Source organism: Neofelis nebulosa, chromosome 16, assembly GCF_028018385.1.
Source record: "Neofelis nebulosa isolate mNeoNeb1 chromosome 16, mNeoNeb1.pri, whole genome shotgun sequence".
Taxonomy (NCBI): Eukaryota; Metazoa; Chordata; class Mammalia; order Carnivora; family Felidae; genus Neofelis; species Neofelis nebulosa.
In genome coordinates, this window is record NC_080797.1 from 38,502,625 (window position 1) to 38,521,120 (window position 18,496).

At 54.3% G+C, this 18,496-nt stretch overlaps 1 protein-coding gene and 1 long non-coding RNA gene across 5 annotated transcripts; one reads left to right on the forward strand and one right to left on the reverse strand.

The window, feature by feature from the left end:
* Positions 1 to 4,227: 4,227 nt before the first annotated feature.
* Positions 4,228 to 14,124, reverse strand: COPZ2 (COPI coat complex subunit zeta 2). 3 transcript variants are annotated; one of them, XM_058702500.1, is made up of 10 exons: positions 13,979 to 14,124; positions 13,145 to 13,219; positions 11,476 to 11,557; positions 10,838 to 10,929; positions 10,326 to 10,381; positions 9,535 to 9,612; positions 7,178 to 7,229; positions 6,530 to 6,568; positions 5,772 to 5,889; positions 4,228 to 4,568 (listed from the first exon to the last, which is right to left on the reverse strand). In XM_058702500.1, the coding sequence occupies exons 1-9, from the start codon at positions 14,087 to 14,089 to the stop codon at positions 5,818 to 5,820; spliced, it is 657 nt and encodes a 218-aa protein (XP_058558483.1). In that variant the 5' UTR covers positions 14,090 to 14,124; the 3' UTR covers positions 4,228 to 4,568; positions 5,772 to 5,817. The 3 variants fall into 3 exon arrangements, with proteins under 3 accessions (XP_058558483.1, XP_058558484.1, XP_058558485.1); XM_058702501.1 differs by lacking the exon at positions 5,772 to 5,889; XM_058702502.1 differs by lacking the exons at positions 5,772 to 5,889; positions 6,530 to 6,568 and having other exon boundaries at positions 7,190 to 7,229.
* A 585-nt stretch (positions 14,125 to 14,709) lies between these two features.
* LOC131496812 (uncharacterized) lies at positions 14,710 to 17,728 on the forward strand. Of its 2 annotated transcripts, XR_009254648.1 has the most exons (5): positions 14,710 to 14,882; positions 15,163 to 15,263; positions 16,514 to 16,602; positions 17,228 to 17,359; positions 17,609 to 17,728. It is a non-coding gene; the product is annotated as an uncharacterized LOC131496812 (long non-coding RNA). The 2 variants fall into 2 exon arrangements; XR_009254649.1 differs by lacking the exon at positions 17,228 to 17,359.
* The last annotated feature ends 768 nt before the right edge of the window (positions 17,729 to 18,496 follow it).

Here is an 18,496-nt window from a genome sequence, read left to right on the forward strand (position 1 = left end):
CAACGGGCAACGGAGTCAGACCCGTATGGGCTTCAATCTCACCTCTGTGCCATGAGGCAAATTAGCCAAACACTCAGGTCCCTCAGATGTAAAAAGAAGGCTAACGGTATCTGCCTTGTTTGGTTGTTTTGAGAACTATACTGTTTCTGGGGTGGACAGGATAGTAGTAAACTCAGTATGTGGTCATTACTCTTCGGCACATGGCATTCAACACTCACCTCCATCCAGGAGCCACCTGTCTAGGCAGAAGTCTCCTGTCTCGACACACCCCAGTCTTCCTCACAGAGATGCACATACCCATTCCAGCTACATTTACCCGCAAGTCTTGAGCCAAAGATTCTCTGCCTTCTGCTTTGCAGATAATATTGTTCCCTTTGTAGTGTCTCTTTCCCTGACTTCTTTCGACAGAACAAACCATGGTGTAATACACCATCTCCTCTGTCAATATTTACAATTTCTGCATATGTAGCTTTGTTCCCAGTCAGATCAGGAGCTGTGTCTTGCAATTCTTCTTAAAAGCTCCCACCACCTTCCAGCAAGGTGACCTGCTCAGAACAGAGAGCAAATGCCTGTTGAAACAATCTTCTCCAAACGAAAGTGAATTTATTATTATTATTATTATTATTATTTTGCATCAGTACTGCTTTTCTTACCAAAGGGTCCACCTTGGGGAACGCCACTCATCTACCTACAGAGTATAAAGTCCACATGTGCCTCACAACGGCTCTCGTTTCTTTGGATCCTCATCTATGATATTTTCCAGTTTTAGTATTTAGTATTTATACATGTCAAAACCATTTTCTACTTTTACCCTTCCACCCCTACCCCACTGCCAAGTCTGGAGTCTATCACTTGCAAATCAGTCTCCCTCTCTTCTTTCCCTAGTACCTGGCTCACGGCAAACACTCAAACACTTGAATGAATGAATGAATGAATGAATATAATGCACGAATATTGTTAAATGAAGGAGACCCTATCTAGAGGGAAAGGGAGGCCTGTAGGTTTGTGCCAACCCTGTTTTGGGTAAAAATTTCAACTTTGCCTACATCAGGTTCTGGAGTTACAGTGGTATTTACTGGAAATTCAGAGGTAAGATTTCTCTCTCTCTCTCTCTCTCTCCCTCTCTCTCCCTATAGTTTCTAAGGTAGATTTAGGGCAGAAAGTGTGAGCTTAGGCGGGTCTCTAGTTCATCCCCCGCCTGGTTGGCTCCTCCTTAGCGGATCTGGGCCTCCCAGCAAAGACATCCTCTGTTCCGCGACGGTCCAGCCAACGGGGAGCCATCCATCACTGTCTTGACGCAAGCCAATCCGACCAGCTCTGCCTTCCTGCCAGCCAATGGCCAGAAAGCTGGGGGCGCGTGTAGAGGGAACTGGAGCCACCAGCTCTGGGTGGCGTAAAGGGGCCCCGAAGGCCTGGTGGTACCATGTCCCTAGCCCGGTTTAGGTGCGGCGAGTGTTCCTCCTGCGAGCAGAGTCCTGGGGCCAGTGCTTCTGTGTGCGCCCTCTTGTCTGGACCCAAGCCAGACAGTCTCGATTTCTGACTTGCCCCGGTGCCCATTCTGCAGGAGAAAGGGAGCGCCCTGAAGTCCCCTTCCCCTTATATACTCGAGAAACCCGCTGGGTCGCCCAAGAGGGCGAGGGGGAGGGGGAAGCAGAAAGACGGGGAGGGCCCCTAGGGATGAGAACAGACTGGAAAACCAGGCTTCCGCGGCCGCTCCCGCCGGGAACCGCCGGCCGCCCTTCCCGAAACCCGGTCCCCGGCAGACGGCGCCCCCGCCTGCCGGGTGCTGCGCGCTCCCCTCTGCGGCGGCCGGCTCCGGCCCGGGGCAGCGCTAATGAGGCGATCTGCGGGAAAGCGAGTGCGGGCGGGCGGGCAGAGCTCTAGGCAGACCGCCAGGCCCGCCGTTCTGGCGGCTCCGCGGGGCTGCGGGCGCCAAGGGGCCCGGGGACGCAGCAGACTCTCCGTCTCGGCCCCCCGAGGGCCGGGCCAGCAGACTTGAGATCCCCGGGAAGGAGCAGCGCGCCCTCCCTGCCCACACTGCCCGGCTTCCGCTGCCTTCTCAGCGCCGTCCTCTCCCCGCCGCGGGCGTGGGTCGGCTGCTTTGCTGCAACCCCCTTCCCCGTAGTCCTTTAGTCACAGCGGGCGAGAACACCTTTCCTGTCGTCTCTCTGCGTCACTATGCCCCCCTCCGCTCATTCCTTTTAACCCAGTACAGTCCCTGTGTGGCCCTAGGTCAGAGGGCGCGGGAAAGCCACCTCTCTCCAGCAGTTCTCCTTCCCGAGCCGGGCTTTGGGGAAACTGCTGCAAACAGTTTAACTTTCAGAGCCTCTGTGTTGCCCCTCCGTAAAATGGGGATAGCATCGCATGGTCCACAGGAATTCGGTGAGGCTGTTTGTGTGAAGGGTCAGGACTTCCCATTCCAGTCCCTGCATAACTGGAATTACAGGGCCTGGGCAGGCGCGACCGGGTTGCTAGGAAGCTAATTTGCCCCTCTCGACCTTGCGGTCGTTTAGAGGCAGTGGATGGAGCCGGGCACCGGATGAGGCCGCATATTTGCCAAAGTATTCGGGGAGAACTTCTCACTTCCCGTCGCCACACTGGCCCCTGAACTCTACAGCATTTAACTGCATATTCTTTTTTCCCTTTCAGAGTTGCCTTTTTGCATTATTTACTGGAATGGGTTATGTAGACAGTGCCTACAATGTATTTGTTTATATAACTATATCTTTATCATTTTCTCTAATTACAGAAGTAGTCATGGCCATTATAAATATCCAATCTTAGGGTGTTTTATAATGTAGGACGTGGTAACCCGCAGAGACAGCTTCTATTAACATCCAAGCCTCGCTTCTCTCTTACTGTAGTGGCTGGCAGAAATTCGTGTGTCCGAGCTGGCACGGAACTCGCAGGGCGGGTCAAGCGTGCTGGTTGCCAGGGCAACGCCCTGTTGTCAGGGATAGGAGGCCCGGGAGGAACTTAGGAGCAGGGGGTTGGTCCCGCCCTGGAGGCGGAGTTAGGGGAGCAGGACCCGGAGGGAGAACGTTTCCTACCTTTCCCTCCAGGTGGCGCTGTAGGATCGCGGATGCGGTCCTGGGGCGGGGCTCCCTGCGGCGCCGCGTGCCGGCGAGGGGCGGGGCAGGGGCGGGGTTTCGGCAGGGCGTTTACCTGCCAGTTGCTCTTAAAAAGGTATCGAGGTCCCTGAGCTGTCCCGGGAGGGACCCTTAGGCACTGTAAAGGACTTACGTACAGAGACGCAGAGAGGGTAGGCGTCAGAGAAAGGGAAAAACGGACGGTTCTGGGACGAAGCGAAAGAAGGGGAGTCACGTCTCCTAGGAAGTCGCTCCACCTTCCCGTTTTCCTCTGGGATCCCCGCCCCCTGCCCTTCTGTCCTCATCCTCCGGACCTGCAACGCTTCATTCACACCCTCTGGAACTCACTGGGTGCTCTGGACACACACGCATGGTGGGGGCTGGTTGATGCTTCCTCGCCGCCAGCCTCCAGGCCCAGCCATGGTACGCTTGCAGGGCTCAAGTGCCGAAGCTGTATGCTAGTAATAGGAATTACGCAGTACGGGTCAAGCCAAGAAAAACGGGCGTGTTGTTGCTCAGTTTGTCTAGAGGAAGCCTTACGCCCTTCCCTTTTGGAAGCTGGGAATGGAGAAAATGACGTAAAGAATCCCCAACAGGGTCACTATGTGTGTATCATCTTTTGTATTGTTTTCCCCAAATGTGCGCCATATCACCCATTAACACTTTTTAAAAAAATTTTTTTTTAATGTTAATTTTTGAGAGAGAGACAGAGCATGAGCAGGGGAGGGGCAGAGAGAAAGGGAGACACAGAATCCGAAGCAGGCTCCAGGCTCTGAGCTGTCAGCACAGAGCCCGACGCGGGGCTCGAACTCACGGACTGTGAGATCATGACCTGAGCTGAAATCGGACGCTCAACAGACTGAGCCACCCAGGTGCCCCAACCCATTATTTTGTACCGTGCCACACAATCATATTTGGCTCTTCTCATCACACACACGGGGCTCCGTGGTGTTAGTGTCACACCCCCTCAGGAAGATAAATCGTCCCCTTTCCCTTGACCCACCCCCTTCCCGATCGCGACCACAGGGTTACTGCTGGGACACCCTGGCACTGGGCATCCTGAAGATGAGCCACAGGGAGTGCAGGAGCCCTTATCAGAACTTATACACACTTCTCAGGCCAGGAGAGAAGGAGACCATTGACAGGAGACAAAGCAGGTTTATTAGGGTTCTGGGGCCAAGGATGCCTAAGGTCTGAGTTAAGGCAGCTCAGCTGGTTCTCATGGCCCAAGGGGCAGGTCAGGGCAGTGAGAAGGGGTGAGTCACTTCTGAAGCCAAATCTTTGCGTCTCAGAGTCCCTGGCCGGAGACCTCAGGAGTCAGTTCTGGGAGAGCCTAGGGGGACAGAGGGGTCTCTCCTCTCCGGAGGTCTTTCAGCTTTTGCCAGGATTGGGGAAATGCCCTGGGGGCAGGGAGCCCTGAATGCACAGCCTTCATTTCAGTAATGACCATTTTATTTGTTCCTTGGCAGACTGAAGAACCTGGGGGATAGGGAATAAGGTTGAAAGAATTGAGAGGGGGACTATCAAGCGCCTTAACACTGCAGTGAGGGCCAGGTCTACGAGCCCACTTTTCCTAAGTGTCCCTGTGACCCTTCGTCACTAGGTGGCACCAGCTCATCTCCGCCAGGCTTAAGTGGGGCTAGGCCAGCAACAGAGCAGTCCAAACTGGCTGCAGCCAGCTCCCGGCCCAGGCCGGAGCCTGCCGGGCCCTCCACCGATCGTGCCTCTGCCGCCCTGGGTGTGGCTGCAGGCCCCGTCTACCCACGGCACGCCATGCGAGCGCCCGCCCACAGTGCCACGTCTAGGCAGAGACTAGGCCCAGGCCAGACACTTCCTGTGCCCGGACACCTCAGCAAACCCCTAGCTCTGGTCTCAGCTGGCAGTGTATCCTCAACACCCCACCCCAACCCGCTGCTGATGTGGCACAGCTGGCAAAGCGGGCTGGCCCAGTGCTGTCCCGGGACACCTGCACTCAGATGTGGTCATTCTCACATCCTGCTGAGGAAAACTGCCTCGGTCCGGGACTTCGACAAATGCATTCGACTGTGCACACACAGTGGCAACACGGTGGGGACCCCAGGTATGTCCTTCAGTTCATCCCTCCAGCCATCAAGCCTCATTCCCCTCCACTGAAGTCCCTTCTTCCTGCACAGTCCCCCTCCTCTCTCGGAGACAGCCCGGCCCTGGGGTTCTCCTGTAGTCCCAGCCAGAAACTTAACCTTCCCCTCATCTCGCATTCACTACCTACAGCTCCCTTGGTTTTTTTACTCAAGAATTCCATTAACTTGCCAGGTCTTCATTCTTTCCCCTTTCAGAAAAAAAAATAGAGGAGCTGGGCTAAAGAGCTTTCCATGCATTTGCTTTTCTGATTCTCATAGTAACTCTAAGAGGAGCATCCTGTGATTATGTGGGGGCCCCGAGAGGTTGGGTAACTTGCTGTGGGTCACCCAGCTTGCAGGGGGTAGGGCGGACCGTACATCCTGGGATGTACAGGATACATCCCCACCGCGCCTGTGTTCTCAACTGCTCTGCTCATTGCTCTCCAACCTCTTTCTGGCCTGAAAACTGCCATGTGGCTCCCTCTTCCCGGTAAGGTGTGAGGAGGCACCGGGAACTGGGAGGAGGGAGCCGCACGGTGGTTTGCTGGAGCAGCAAAGGCAGTAAAGGAAGGGGGCAGCACACCTGGGGCTCCACACGGGATGGCTTGGGTCCATCTCTGCCTTAGCTATCACAGCAGGAGGTAGTTAGTGCACGAGGGCAGGAAGTTCCATAAAAGCAGGATTAGTCTGGGCAGAGAGACCTGTGGGCAGACAGAATGGAGGTCAAGCAGTCGGCCTGACAAGCAGGAAGTTTGCACAGCTGTGGAACCAGTCAGGCCACAGATCCAGGAACCGGCGCCCGGCCGCACATGCATCCCAGATAGTACCATGCAGGAGACTGGCCGGGACGGGCTTTTCCACAACCAGGTCATTCAGGGGCAAGGTGGCAAGTGGCGAGTGGAGATGGTTAGATCCTGTCACAGATTTGAGGGTCCCTTCACAACCCCAGCAGAAACCCTGAACAGCAAGGGGTGAGGTGGTAGGAAAACTCCTATTTGCTATCCCTTCTGGGTTTGGGGGCCCGTAAGTCCCCAGAATGCTTTGGGGGACAAGTGACCCAGCCATCTCCGGCGTGGTTGCTTACGACCCTGGTTTTTCAGCCAACTACACTAAGCCAGATGAGGTGGGTTGCTAGTAAGGCATGCATCATTTATTAATGCCCAGCTCTGTACCATCTTGGAGACTCTGGAAACCTCCACTGACTCTCTCTGAGAGACGGCCTGTCACTGCCTCATCCCTTCCCTCCTGCACCCCTAACTTCTCAGCCTCGATAGTCCTCCTGGGTGCCCCTGGGAGGCTCCCTCTGTCCCATTCCTGGCCAAGGCAGACAAGGGGGCCTACCTGGGCCACGCTCTGTTCAGTCAGGCTGCTGTCATCTGCCTGCGGGGAAGCAGTGTCAGAGAGTGGTCAGACCAGGAGAGGGCATTGGGTAAAGAAAGGGAGGTGAAGGAAGGGAAAGGGGGCTTCAGAAGAGGTGGTGGGGTGGTGCAGTGGTTAGGGGAGCCAGAACTGCACCTGTATCACCGGTGAGGGGAAGCCCCACGGCCTGCCACTTGGAAGCCAGGACCCCGGGGCCTGTCAATGGGTGTATGGGGAGCAAGGGCATGAAGGGAATAAAGATGGGAGAAAAGGTTTCATCCAGACATGAGAAGCCAAACTAGGCAGGGAGGGTCTATCTGTACCTCCACTGTCCAAACTCAAGGCCAAGGCAGCCATCTGGTGCCTTTTGGTGACTTTCTTTCTTTCCCCAGTCCATACTTGCCACTGGGGAGGATGGTGAGGTACTTGGGAATTCTAAAGGGGGGAGGGCAGGAGGAGATCGCTTGCACCCCCCCCCCCCCCGCCAAAAAAAAAACACCTAGTAGTTGCTTCTGCTGGAAGAGCCTGGGTTCCTAGCATCCCGCCTGCACCAGGAGGATAGGAGGTGGGGAGGGTGGCAAGGGCAGCCTGGGGGAGATGGGAGTGAGGGGCATGCAGGAAAATTCTTACCCTAAAATTCACCTTCTGGATCACTTGCTGGGGGTCGCTCTCCAGAATCACACTACAAGAGAGAAACCAGGAGGAAAATCAATGCCATGACACTCCCCTCTGCCTCTTCTCCCTGCTAAGCCTCCTCCCTCTGACCCCCACCCCCCTCACTGCATCCTGCAGCGGCCCCCCTCCCGGGGGGTGGGGGCCCTCCCCCTGGTATTCCTCAGCCAGAACTCTCCCTTACTATGGACAGCCCTCAGCTTTGGTTCCTCTCCACAGCAAACCTGGTCACACACTTGGTTGTCACTGGGCAAAAGCTTTGAAACGGGGTGAGGGCAGGCTGGTCTAGAATGGTCAGAGGGTCAAAAGCAGAGACCGAAAACCTTTGAGCTCTGAAAAGTTCTATTTGCATTCTGGGTGTAGGGAGGGATTCAGATGCGGTGAAGGGAGGCCCCTGGGGATCCCATTTTGTTTCACTCTTATTCTACACCACAGGGCCATGCTGTACACGAAAGTAGCGGGACAGGTAAAATAAGAATCTGCCTTCCGTTTCGATAGACCCAAGTTTCAAGGCTTTGCTCAGTTTTGCTCAGTCTTTCACGACACAGCGGGGGCACTATGAAGCTGTTGTGAGGATGCTTCAGGGTGCAGGTGTGAGGGCTGGTCACTGTGGGTGGGACAGAGGCAGTGGGATTGACTGAGTGCCCCTCTTTACTCAATGAGGCTCCTCCAATGCAGATGCTGAGTTTTTCTTTCATACCAGTCCCAGGGAAGTGAACAGATACTTCTCGAAGAGCTTCTTCCAGGCCCTGTCACTGGGGCACCTGGCAGCTCCTCACCAGAGATCCTTTCACCCATAAGACAGAAACATCCCGGGGTGCCTGGGTGGCTCAGTCCGTTAAGGGTCCGACTTTGGCTCAGGTCATGATCTCGCCGTTAGGGAGTTCGAGCCCCACGTCGGGCTCTGTGCTGACAGCTTGGAGCCTAGAGTCTGCTTCGGATTCTGTGTTTCCCTCTCTCTGCCCCTCCCCAATTGGTGCTCTGTCTCTCAAAAATAAATAAACATTAAAAAAAAAAATGCAGAAACATCCCAGCCAAGGTTCCAGTTCTGGCACTGTCTCAACTGACATTCCCTGATTTTCCTTGGAGGGAAACTGAGTTCCTCAGGGGGGCTCAGAGACCTGGAGGCATATAAAGCTTACATCCTCCCTTCCAAGGGCTCTTCCAAGGCCCTGCACTTCATTTCATATTTGTAATAGTGTGTGCATTTGTGTGTGTGCGCGCGCGCGCGCGCCCGTGTGTGGCTGTGTTCCTTAAGGAGGTTCCACCAAACTGCATACACTTCCGGTCCCACGAAGCCTGGGTCTTATCCCACTCACTTTGGGGTTCTGGCAATTAGCACAAGGCCTCGCCTCAACGGGCAGTCGACAGAGAGGGAAGGAGGAGGGAAGGAGAAAGGAGTCCCGCCATACCCCATCTCCCAGAGTGTGTGTGATGGTACAGTGTCGTGGAAAGAGCACAGTCTCTGGAACCATGCACATGGTGTTTGATGCTGGCCCTGCTGCTCCCTAGTCATGGGACCTTGGAAAGGTCCCTTGAATTTCTGAACCTCTGTTTCCTCATCTCTAAAATAGATGTTATGAAAGAGGCATGTTTTTAAGGTGATTGGTTTCTGTCATCCTTTGCCCCAGAGCCAGAATTTCCTTTTCTCCCTCAATATCAACGCCCCACCCCATGGAAATTCACTAATCAACCCTTCTCGCAAGAGCTCCCGGCTTCCCACGAACATCCTAGCATAGCGGTAGCATAGCAGTTTATTGAACGAGAGCCCAGAGCCGTGAACTTCACCTGCCTTGCCTCATCGAATCCCCACAGCCTATGAGGAAGGTAGTCAGTCCCCTATCCCCATCGGAAAGATGAGGAAAGGAAGGCTGAGGCAGAATGAGCAGTGGCCCAGGTCACGCATCTAGCTGAGGTTGGAATGGAGCTCTAAGAGCGGGAGGTATGCAGGCAGTAGGGAGCAGGATGGAGATCTTCCAGAGAGGGGCAGGGGCCTGTGCTGCCCCTTTTTTTCTGGGCACTGGAGATCAAACCATTCCCCCAAACCCTGCCTTTCAACAGTCTGCCAGAGTTCAGCATCAGATGACTTTCTTGTTTGCTTGACTTGGGCCAACATTGAAATCAACCTCCATCCTCGTGAGTGGGGTGGGGGGATGGGAGCACTGGGAATATGCCGGGGTGGGGGGCAGGGAGGGAAGAGTTGGCCAGAGAGCCAACAGGGTGCTTGGTACAATCTAGTGCTGTTGACCCTCAAAGGCACCTCCTGCTGTGAGTGTCCCTGAGCAGCCCCTCTTCTCTCCGGCCCTGGTCCTCACCCGCCATCCACAATCTCGTCCAGCACCAGGAAGGCTCCGTCCATGTTCTCCAGCAACCAGCGCTTCTCCACGTTCTTCCTGAAGGTAGACAAAGCTCCTGGCTCTGAGGAGCTGCGTTTCTGCCTAGATGAGGCAGACTCTCGCTCCTTCCACCCATCCCCCCACCCCACCCCCAACAAGCACTGGGGAGAACACCAAGGGCAGTGAGGGAGCGCCTAGGCAAGGGATTCCTGAGCAGAGGACAGGTCTGCTTCCTCAGGCCCTCCTCTGCCCGACCTCCCACACGCGGGACATTGACATTACACCCCCCGAGTGACCCCTAATGCATTTCATGGCTAGGTTAGATGTCACAGCCATACTATACTTGATTGTCTCGACTGTGGACATTTATTGTTGGATTATCCTGGTTTGCTTTACCCAAGCCATGTTCACTGGGATAGATACCAGGTATCTATGGGGAGATGGGAATGGGGAGGCAGTGAAAACCACCCTGGACTTCAAGGAAAAAAAACAAAATGGAATTTGGGTCTCTGTTCTGATGTAAACAGACTGCAACCTCAGGCAAATCACCCAGCTTCTCTGGACCTCATTTTCTGGCCAAACCCTCCGGTGGCTCTGCTCTAGGTGATACCGCAGTGGTCCCGGGAAGGGCAAGGGCCTCGAGGCGGATGCTCTGGCTCCAGTCTTAGTCTTTTGGGGACTTCAGGAGGAAAGCAGAGGAAGGGCCCTGCCTCTGTGATCTATCAAGGCCTGGGGGATGAGGGCCTTGGAGGGCAGAGGACCTCACTCACCTTAACACGTGGTTCAGGGACTCAAACAGGCAGGTGAGGACAGACATGAGCATCAGCTGAGGATGGGTGGAGACGGGAGGAGGAAAACACGAGAGCTTGAGGTCGAGAAGGCCAAACGGAGAATCCAGAGCCTACCTGTGTGGGCAGCTGTCCCTTTCCAGAGAGGACAGGGCTGGAGACTGAGTGCAGCTGGACCTCAGGCGTGCGTGCCTCCCTGGCATGGGCTGAGAAGCACTGGAGTGCCCCACTGTGGGACACTGAGTGTACCCTTCCCCAGTGATATTTTAAGGAAGAAGCAAAGACTCCCTGCAGAGGACTTCATTTCTGGTTCCCAAGGACACTAAGAGGCACCGTGGATATGTACCATCCCAGAAGGAGCCACTTCTGGCTACTCCCCATCCCCCAGAGCCTAGAAGGAGGGGTACCAATGAGGATCCTTCAGAACCCAGCTTCTACCCCGGAGCCCGAGCCGTAGACAGACCCTCCTCATCACCCCAACCTCCTGAATTCACCTCATTCTCGCGGGAGGAGCCCACCACATACAGGAAGAGGTCAATGCTGCTCTTGTAGACGATGGTCATGCCCCCGAAAAATGCAATCTCACCTAGAAGTGGAGGGGGCTTTCAGGTCTGGCCACCTCTGCCGGGTCCCTCTTCCTGATCTCCAGCTCTGCCGGTCTCCCCCTTTTTCCTCCTCTTTCCAAGGAACCCTTGACAGGACTAGCGCAAGGGACACTACCACCGGGCTGCTGTGTGTCCTTTCCTCCAGGCTCTACCCTATTTCTAGAGATCACCTCATTCTGAGGAGTCAACAAATCCAGTGCAGGGTTGACTTCTACCCCCCGCCCCCTCCCCCCCCCCCCCCACTATACGCAATGCCTCGTGGGGACATACAATGCCACTGGCCTCTTCTGCCGAGAGAGAGGTCTTGCCGTGTTGGGGGGTGGGGTGGGGGGGTAGAGCGGGATCGGGAGTGAAGGTTCCCTACAGGAAGGGAGAGAATAACAGCTGGGAAGGAGAGGAAAAAGAACCTCTGAGAAAAAAGGGGGTGGCCTGTGGGTACGTATGGCTGGTAGGGACAGATGTGTCCAGATGGAGAGGACGGTGAAGTGCATCTGAGAGTTCTGAGCAAGGAAGAGGCAGACACTTACTGTCAGTTCGGCTGGTCTTGCTGAAGACATTTTTCTCAAAGGCCATCTGCTCCTTCAAGGAGGGGAATGTATCATCATAATACTATGAGAAAGGGAAGGAGAAGGGGTGACAGGTTTCCACAGAGCCTGGATCCTCCCTGGACGGGTGGCAGAGAATGTAGGTGCTGGCCAGCCAGAGCCCCATCTCCTCTGTTTGTTGCCCTTTAGGCCGTATGCTCGCTGTTTCCCCATAGACACAAATTTTAAGCAAAGAACGTCATAAGAAGTAGAGGAATTTTAAGCCCTGCCTTTCGGAGCCCTCTCCTGATTTCCTGGCGACTTTTGGCCATTTGGCAGATGTGCTGTGCGCTAAGGACTGGGGTGGCAACTAGGTCCCACCGTTTCTACAGGAAGTGGAGTCTGCAGGAAAGATGGCAAGAGCCAGCGGGCCCTTGCGACAACCATCACCGTCATGACAGCTACTTTATTATCCCCATTTTGTTGATGGGGAAGTTGAGGCATGAAGAAATCAGATGATCTCTCCCAACATCTCCTAGTTGTAAGGGGCAGAGCCAAGCATGGTCTGACTGTAGACAGGGGAAGGCTAAGTATTTAAGGGAACGTTCCCAGCACCCACCGGCTAACTAAATCAATGCTTTCGTGTTTGGCTTTGGTGAGCCCGGTTCTCTGACTCAGTTTCTTAATCTGAACAGGGATGGGTCCTGCTGGGAGGAGGCCCTAGAGCCTAGGCATTGCTGATCCACGTCTGATCATCTGCTGGAGCACAGTGTGGTCGGCTGAGCTTTCAGCGTTCTGGATGTGGATTTTGCCACTTGATAGTCCCTTCTGCAGGCATCTTAGTCGCCTCCCTGCTGGCCACTGCTGTGGCGAGCAAGCTCATTTGAATACCAGGAAGACAAAAAGTTTCAGTCCCAAACAAACAAACAAACAAACAAACAAACAAACAAACCTAGAAGGCATTTCTTAGCTAGTTGAGGTGCCATAGCCCTGCTGTAGCTGATTGTGTTGACGACAGACATTAATTTTCTGGATTATCCTAGTTCGGTTCCCCCAGGCCACGGAGGACAGATACCGGACAACTGGATGGTTGGCGTAGTGAAAATCACCCTCCCGAGCTTCAGGTCGGAATACCTGAGTTCAGATCTGTGTTCTGATAGTGATACTTGTGACCTCAGGCAACTCATTTGGCTCTCTAGACCACATTGTCTTCATTTATGAAACAAAAGAGTTGGATCGTCTGGTCTCTAAGATCTCTAAGCTACGTTCTCAGACTTCTCCGACTAAATCCTCAGTGTTTACCAAACTAGGAGAAAAGTGGAGGTTGCCTCTTTAGAGTTGGGGACTAAGACTCCTTGGTTCCAAGCTCAACACTCCACTGACCCCTCAGGAGGTCCATTCCATGCCCAAGGTCCAGCTGGCCAGTGGAAAGAATGGTAAGAAGACATTTCAGGGAATGTGAGTGGAAAGAGGGGACTTCAGGGGCCAGCAGTCTGACAAGGCAGGAGGATGCACAGAATGATCTTTGGAGGGGGTCTAAGACCCGCTGCTCTGAATCACAGAGCCTACAGTGGGGTCCTCCTGAGAGGGGAGTCAGCTGGGATGGGGACTTCTGTTTTGGGGGCTGGAGCACCGTGTGTTCAGGGGCCTTCTGGTGAGGGTGGGAGGTTACCTTGGCTAGGAGGCGGTGTCCGTCATTATCTAGGATGAAAACAGCCTTGACGGTGTAGAGGGAAGGTTCCTGCAACTGACACCAGGGGAGAGCTCCGTTGGCTCCTGACTCAAGGCAGACACCCTGCCATTGGCTCTATGGCATCTGCTGGCCCCAGGGGTCCATCCTCAGGCTCCAGCGACCCCAAAGGTCCGCAGCTGGTTCTGGCCCAACCCTGTGCTACATGGGCCAACTCCAGCGCCTGCTCCACTCCCAGGCAGATGTTCCACTGCAGGCCCCGGGGGGGCGCTGTGCCCAATGGGTGCAGAAGGTCCGTCCGGGCCCAAGTTCTGTCATGCACTGACTGCTCCAGAGCCCGAGTCGGAGTGTATCACAGAACCTGGGCCGGGGGGACAGCGGCGCCGAGCCTCCTCCTTCCAGCGAACCCCGGGCCGAGGCTGGACCCGCGCTCTCAGCGCGCCCCCAGCCCCCTGGCCCGGGGAGGGGGGCTCCAGAAGCACGCACGTCAGCCGACGGCCCGTGGGACCTGGAGTCCCGGACCGCCGCGCCACTCCTCACCCCTCCCGGCGGAACCTCGGGCCACCCCCACCCCCAAGCCGTGCCCATCACCTCTCCGAACTGATCCAGAACTTCACCCCACGCGCGCTCAAGCCAGGCCTCCTCGCGGGTCCGCGCCCGTAGAACTTTTTATCCCCTGCCCTGGCCCGGGCCCCCTCCCTGGGCGGGGGCCCCAAGTTCCCGGGCGCGGGGGCGCGGGCCGTGAGTTGGCGGACCCCCCCCCCCCCCCAGCCCAGCTCCCGCCGCCCGGGACCCCGGCGCCCGCCCGCTCCGTACCCGCAGCCCCGCCGGCTCCCCAGCTCTGGCTGGCGGCGCCGGGCCCCCGGCCTGGGCCGCCGCGGCCCCCTCCCCCGGGTGCGGACGTGGCCAGGCCTCCGGCCGCTGCATTCCGCTCGCCGCCTCGCGCTGACAGCGCCGCCCGCCGCCCCGCCTCCGCCCGCCCGGCCCGCCCCCCGGAGGCCACCGCCTGCGCCGTCCCCGCGGCCCGCAGGCCTGGCGCCCTCCCCCTGTGCCCCGCTGTGCGTGTCTTTTCCTGTTCCCGGTGGTCCTTTCCTGCCTCTTGCCCTCCCCGCTCTGCCTTCCCGCCCACTCCGCGCTGCGCCCCGCAGCCCAGCTCCCTTCACCCCACTCCTGCCCTCTCTCCTCCTCCTCTCCTCGCTCCTCTGGGTTCGGCCAAGTCCAGAGCTCTCCGAAGCCTCAGGCTGCCCCGGGACCAGCCCTGCTTTCCCCTCCTGCCTCCCCGCTGGCCCGTGAGTTGGGTTTGCGCGGGTGTGCGCAGGCTGTCCTGGGGCCAAAGCCCAGTTTTGTCTCTTGACGCCTGGTAGATAACTCGGGGACAAGTATCTCGAATCATCCTTCGGGTCTCAGGGGAAGGGTCTAGGAGTGAAAGCAGACAAGAACAGTTCTGGGGAGACCCTTTTATGCAAAATACTTTCTCCCACTCCTCAGGAAGGGAGCCGAGGTCCCTTCCTCCCCCCCCCCTCCCCCCCCTCCCCCCCTCCGCCGAATCTCTCAAGACACAGGACAGTTTGTGGCAGGACAGATGCCTAGCAGCACGAGTGCTTCACCAGGCATCAGGCGTTGCCATGCTTTGGTTTCTTTGGTCTAAATATGCCGGAGTTCAAACTTTCACTTCCGGATACTTAAGGCCAGTGGGAAATTCACACTCCAGAGGTACAAAGTGGGTGGTACTTACCCGTTTACCCCTAACAACACCATGCAGGTATTTTGCATTTAAACACTGTTACAGGCGTTACCAAATGTAACTCACACGTGTGAGGGAGGTACTGTCACCCACATTTTAAGGGGTGGGGAGATTCAGGTTTTGTGTGACCTTATCAGGATGGTGCAGCTAATAAAGACTTCAGTTGACTGGGGATGGGAACCAGGGTTCAAGCTCAACGTTGGTTGTCCCTTCTTCTCAAGGCCTCTTACCCTGTGTACTGTACTCACTCATCCAGATGCCTGTCAAGGGGACTCTCCCTCTGCTGAGAAAGATCTTCTCACTATTCAAGTGTCACCTTCATCACCAAAGGGAACCTAACCCATGGAATCTAACTTGGTAGGTCTCTCCTGTCACATTCTCTGTCTCAGCACTCTATTTATTTAATTTATTATTACTCTTTATTTATTTTATTTTTTTAAGATTTTATTTATGTATTGTAAGTTTATTTACTTTGAAAGAGAGAGAGCTGGGGAGGGGAAGAAAGAAAGGGGAGAGAGAGAGAGAGAGAGAGAGAGAGAGAGAGAGATTGAGAATCCCAAGCAGGCTCTGCACTGCCAGCACAGAGCCTGATGCAGGGCTTGAACTCATGAACCGTGAGATCATGCTCTGAGCTGAAATCTAGAGTCAGACACTTAACCAACTGAGCCACCCAGGTGCCCCTTATTATTATTATTTTTTGAGAGAGCGAGAGGGCACAAGTGAGCGGGGGGCAGAGAGAGAGAGACTCTGGGATCACCCAAAGTGGGGCTTGTTTTCACTGAAAGCAGGGCTTTGCTCACTTGAAGTGAGGCTCCTGCTCACCCTAAACATGACTTGAGCTCACCCAATGCAGGGCTCGAACTCACAAACCACTCACAACCTGAGCTGAAATCAGATGCTTAACCGACTGAGCCACCCAGTTGCCGCTATTTTTTTAAAATTTTCAGGGGTGCCTGGGTGGCGCAGTCGGTTAAGTGTCCGACTTCAGCCAGGTCACGATCTCACGGTCCGTGAGTTCGAGCCCCGCGTCAGGCTCTGGGCTGATGGCTCGGAGACTGGAGCCTGTTTCCGATTCTGTGTCTCCCTCTCTCTCTGCCCCTCCCCCGTTCATGCTCTGTCTCTCTCTGTCCCAAAAATAAATAAAAAAATTTAAAAAAAAATTTTCAAACCAAATTCATCTTTTTCTTTCTTTTTTTCTTTTTAAGTTTATTTATTCTTTTTGGGGGGGAGGAACAGAGAGAGAGAGAGAGAGAGAGAGAGAGAGAGAGAGAGTCCCAAGCAGGCTCTGCATTATCAGAGAGGAGCCCAACAAAGGACTCAGACTCACCAACCTGTGAGATCATGACCCGGGCAGAAAACAAGAGCTGGCTGCTTAACTGACTGAGTCACCCAGGTGCCCCAAGTTATTATTATTCTTTAAATAGGCTCCATGCCCAATGTGGGGCTCGAACTCATGGCCCTGAGATCAAGAGTTGGATGCTGTACCAACTTGAGCCAGCCAGGGGTGCCTCCCTAGTGATTTCTTACATTGTACCTTTCTCAATCTCTGAATATCGTCTTTATGAATTTACTTACGTACAAATGTGTATGGTCCTTCTCCCCAACAGGCTTTGAGTCCTAGGAGAACAGAGATAATGTGTCTGTGTTGGTCACTGTGGAATCCCTGGGGTCCTGGACAGGGCCTCCCATGTGACAGGTACTTAATAAGCATTTGTTGGGGTGCCTGGGTGGCTCGGTTGGTTGAGGGTCTGACTCTTGATTTCAGCTCCTGTCATGATCCTAGGGTCATGGGATAAAGCCCTCTGTCAGGCTCTGCACTCTGCCCGGAGCCTGCTTGAGAGTCTCTCTTTCTCCCTCTGCCCCTCTCCTCCTGCTCCTACTCTGTCTTTATAAAATAAAAAAAAAAAAAAAATTTTTTTAAAGCATTCGTTAAGTCAATGAGTAAATGAATTCGGGATGAGGAAGATAGTACATAGTCACAGACTACCTATTTTATTTTATTTGTATTTTTTTTAATGTTTATTTTTGAGAGAGAGAGAGACAGACAGAGTTCAAGCAGGGGAGGGGCAGAGAAAGAGGCAGACACAGAATGGAAGCAGGCTCCATGCTCCGAGCTGTCAGCACAGAGCGTGACTCGGGGCTAGAACTCACAGGCTGCAAGATCATTACCTGAGCTGAAATTGGACTCTCCACCAACGGAGCCAGGCAGCCGCCCCCCCACCAACTACGTATGTTAAACAAATAATAATAAAAACATGCTTATCAGTGAAACCAGATTTTACGTGCTGCAAAAATGTTTATTGAGTGCTTACCGGGTACAGGTACTTTTCCAGTCATTGGGATGCAATCGTGGACAAAGCAAACAAAATCTTTGCTTTCGTGGAGCTGATATTCAAGAGTTTGTGTGTGTGTGCACGCATTTCTGTGGGAAACAGAGGACACAGATAAATTAGGTATTACGTGAGTTGGTGATGACTGCTAGGAAGAAAAATAAAGCAGGAATGGGGATCAGGAATGTGAAGGGGTGTGGAGTGAGGGCAGAATGCCACTTTCATTAGGGTCATTTGAGAAAGTCTTCAAGAAGGTGACATTTGAACAAAGAACTGAAAGTGAGAGAGCGAGCCATGCAAGCACCTGAGGAAAACATCTGCCGAACCTCTTTCTGTGATGATTTAGAAGACACATCTGAATCTTTCTTGCAGGCTATCAGAGTTATAATAGTGAACATGAATCAACACTATTTGGTGCAATGGGGGAGAAGACGCAGTCTTTTATTTGTTTGGATTCCAGATCATCAGAAGTTATGTCAACGGTCATGCTGGCTCGGTATGTAATAAAAAAAAAAAAAAAATACTGATTTGATTATTTCAATGCCTTAATGGTTTTGGCAGCTAGTTCATTTTTAGCTCATATTTACAAGGACAGCATTGAAAAGCCTCCAGGGGGCATTTCCTAGCCTCTGTGTGGCATATGGTCCCCACAGTGGGAGAGGGTCAGCTTGCAGAAGAGGGGAGGGAAGGAGGCCAAGGAAGTCAGGGGACTTAGGGAGCCTGTGTGGCTCCAAGGGGAATGGGGGTGGGGATAGGGGTGGAGGTGGGAGAGCTGGTTACAGGACAGTCGACTAGAAGGCACTAGAGAGGGGCATAGGGGCTGGGATGAAAGAGAAGGCCCTGGAAGGAAGCTCAGGAACCACAAAATCCTCCTCACTGCCGCCTCTTCCACCTTGGTTGTTGTTAATCCTTATAATCACCAGGATCTCTTTACGTGTTTACGTGCTGTGGTGAAAAAGTGCGTTCAGAGGCCTCAAGTTGAACTTTTCCGGGAAGAGATTCTCCCCAGTGATGGTTCTTTCTCTAAAGTCTCTCAGCAGAGACCTCAGGATTCCTTTCTGTCCTCCGGGCCCCCAGGGTGCCCCTTTAACGTGGTTCTATGTAAAAAATACCAGCTCAGGGAGCCCAGGGGCAGGTCAGTGTCCTACAGAGCATTGTCCCAAGAGGACTTCACAGCATAAGCCTGGCAGCACCTAAGAAGCCTGCAAATGTAGCGGATGGGAAGCAGCTGGAGAGCCTCCCTGGAATGAGGAAGCCAAA

Bases quoted from the DNA above. Each gene is read 5' to 3' on its own strand.
- COPZ2 (XM_058702500.1), bottom strand. From the start codon at position 14,089: ATGCAGCGGCCGGAGGCCTGGCCACGTCCGCACCCGGGGGAGGGGGCC. The intron at 13,220-13,978 runs GTACGGAGCGGG...CCCTGGTGTCAG, and splicing joins GGGAGCCGGCGGGGCTGCGG to TTGCAGGAACCTTCCCTCTA. The intron at 7,230-9,534 runs GTGAGGACCAGG...TCTCTCTTGTAG, and splicing joins GACGAGATTGTGGATGGCGG to TGTGATTCTGGAGAGCGACC.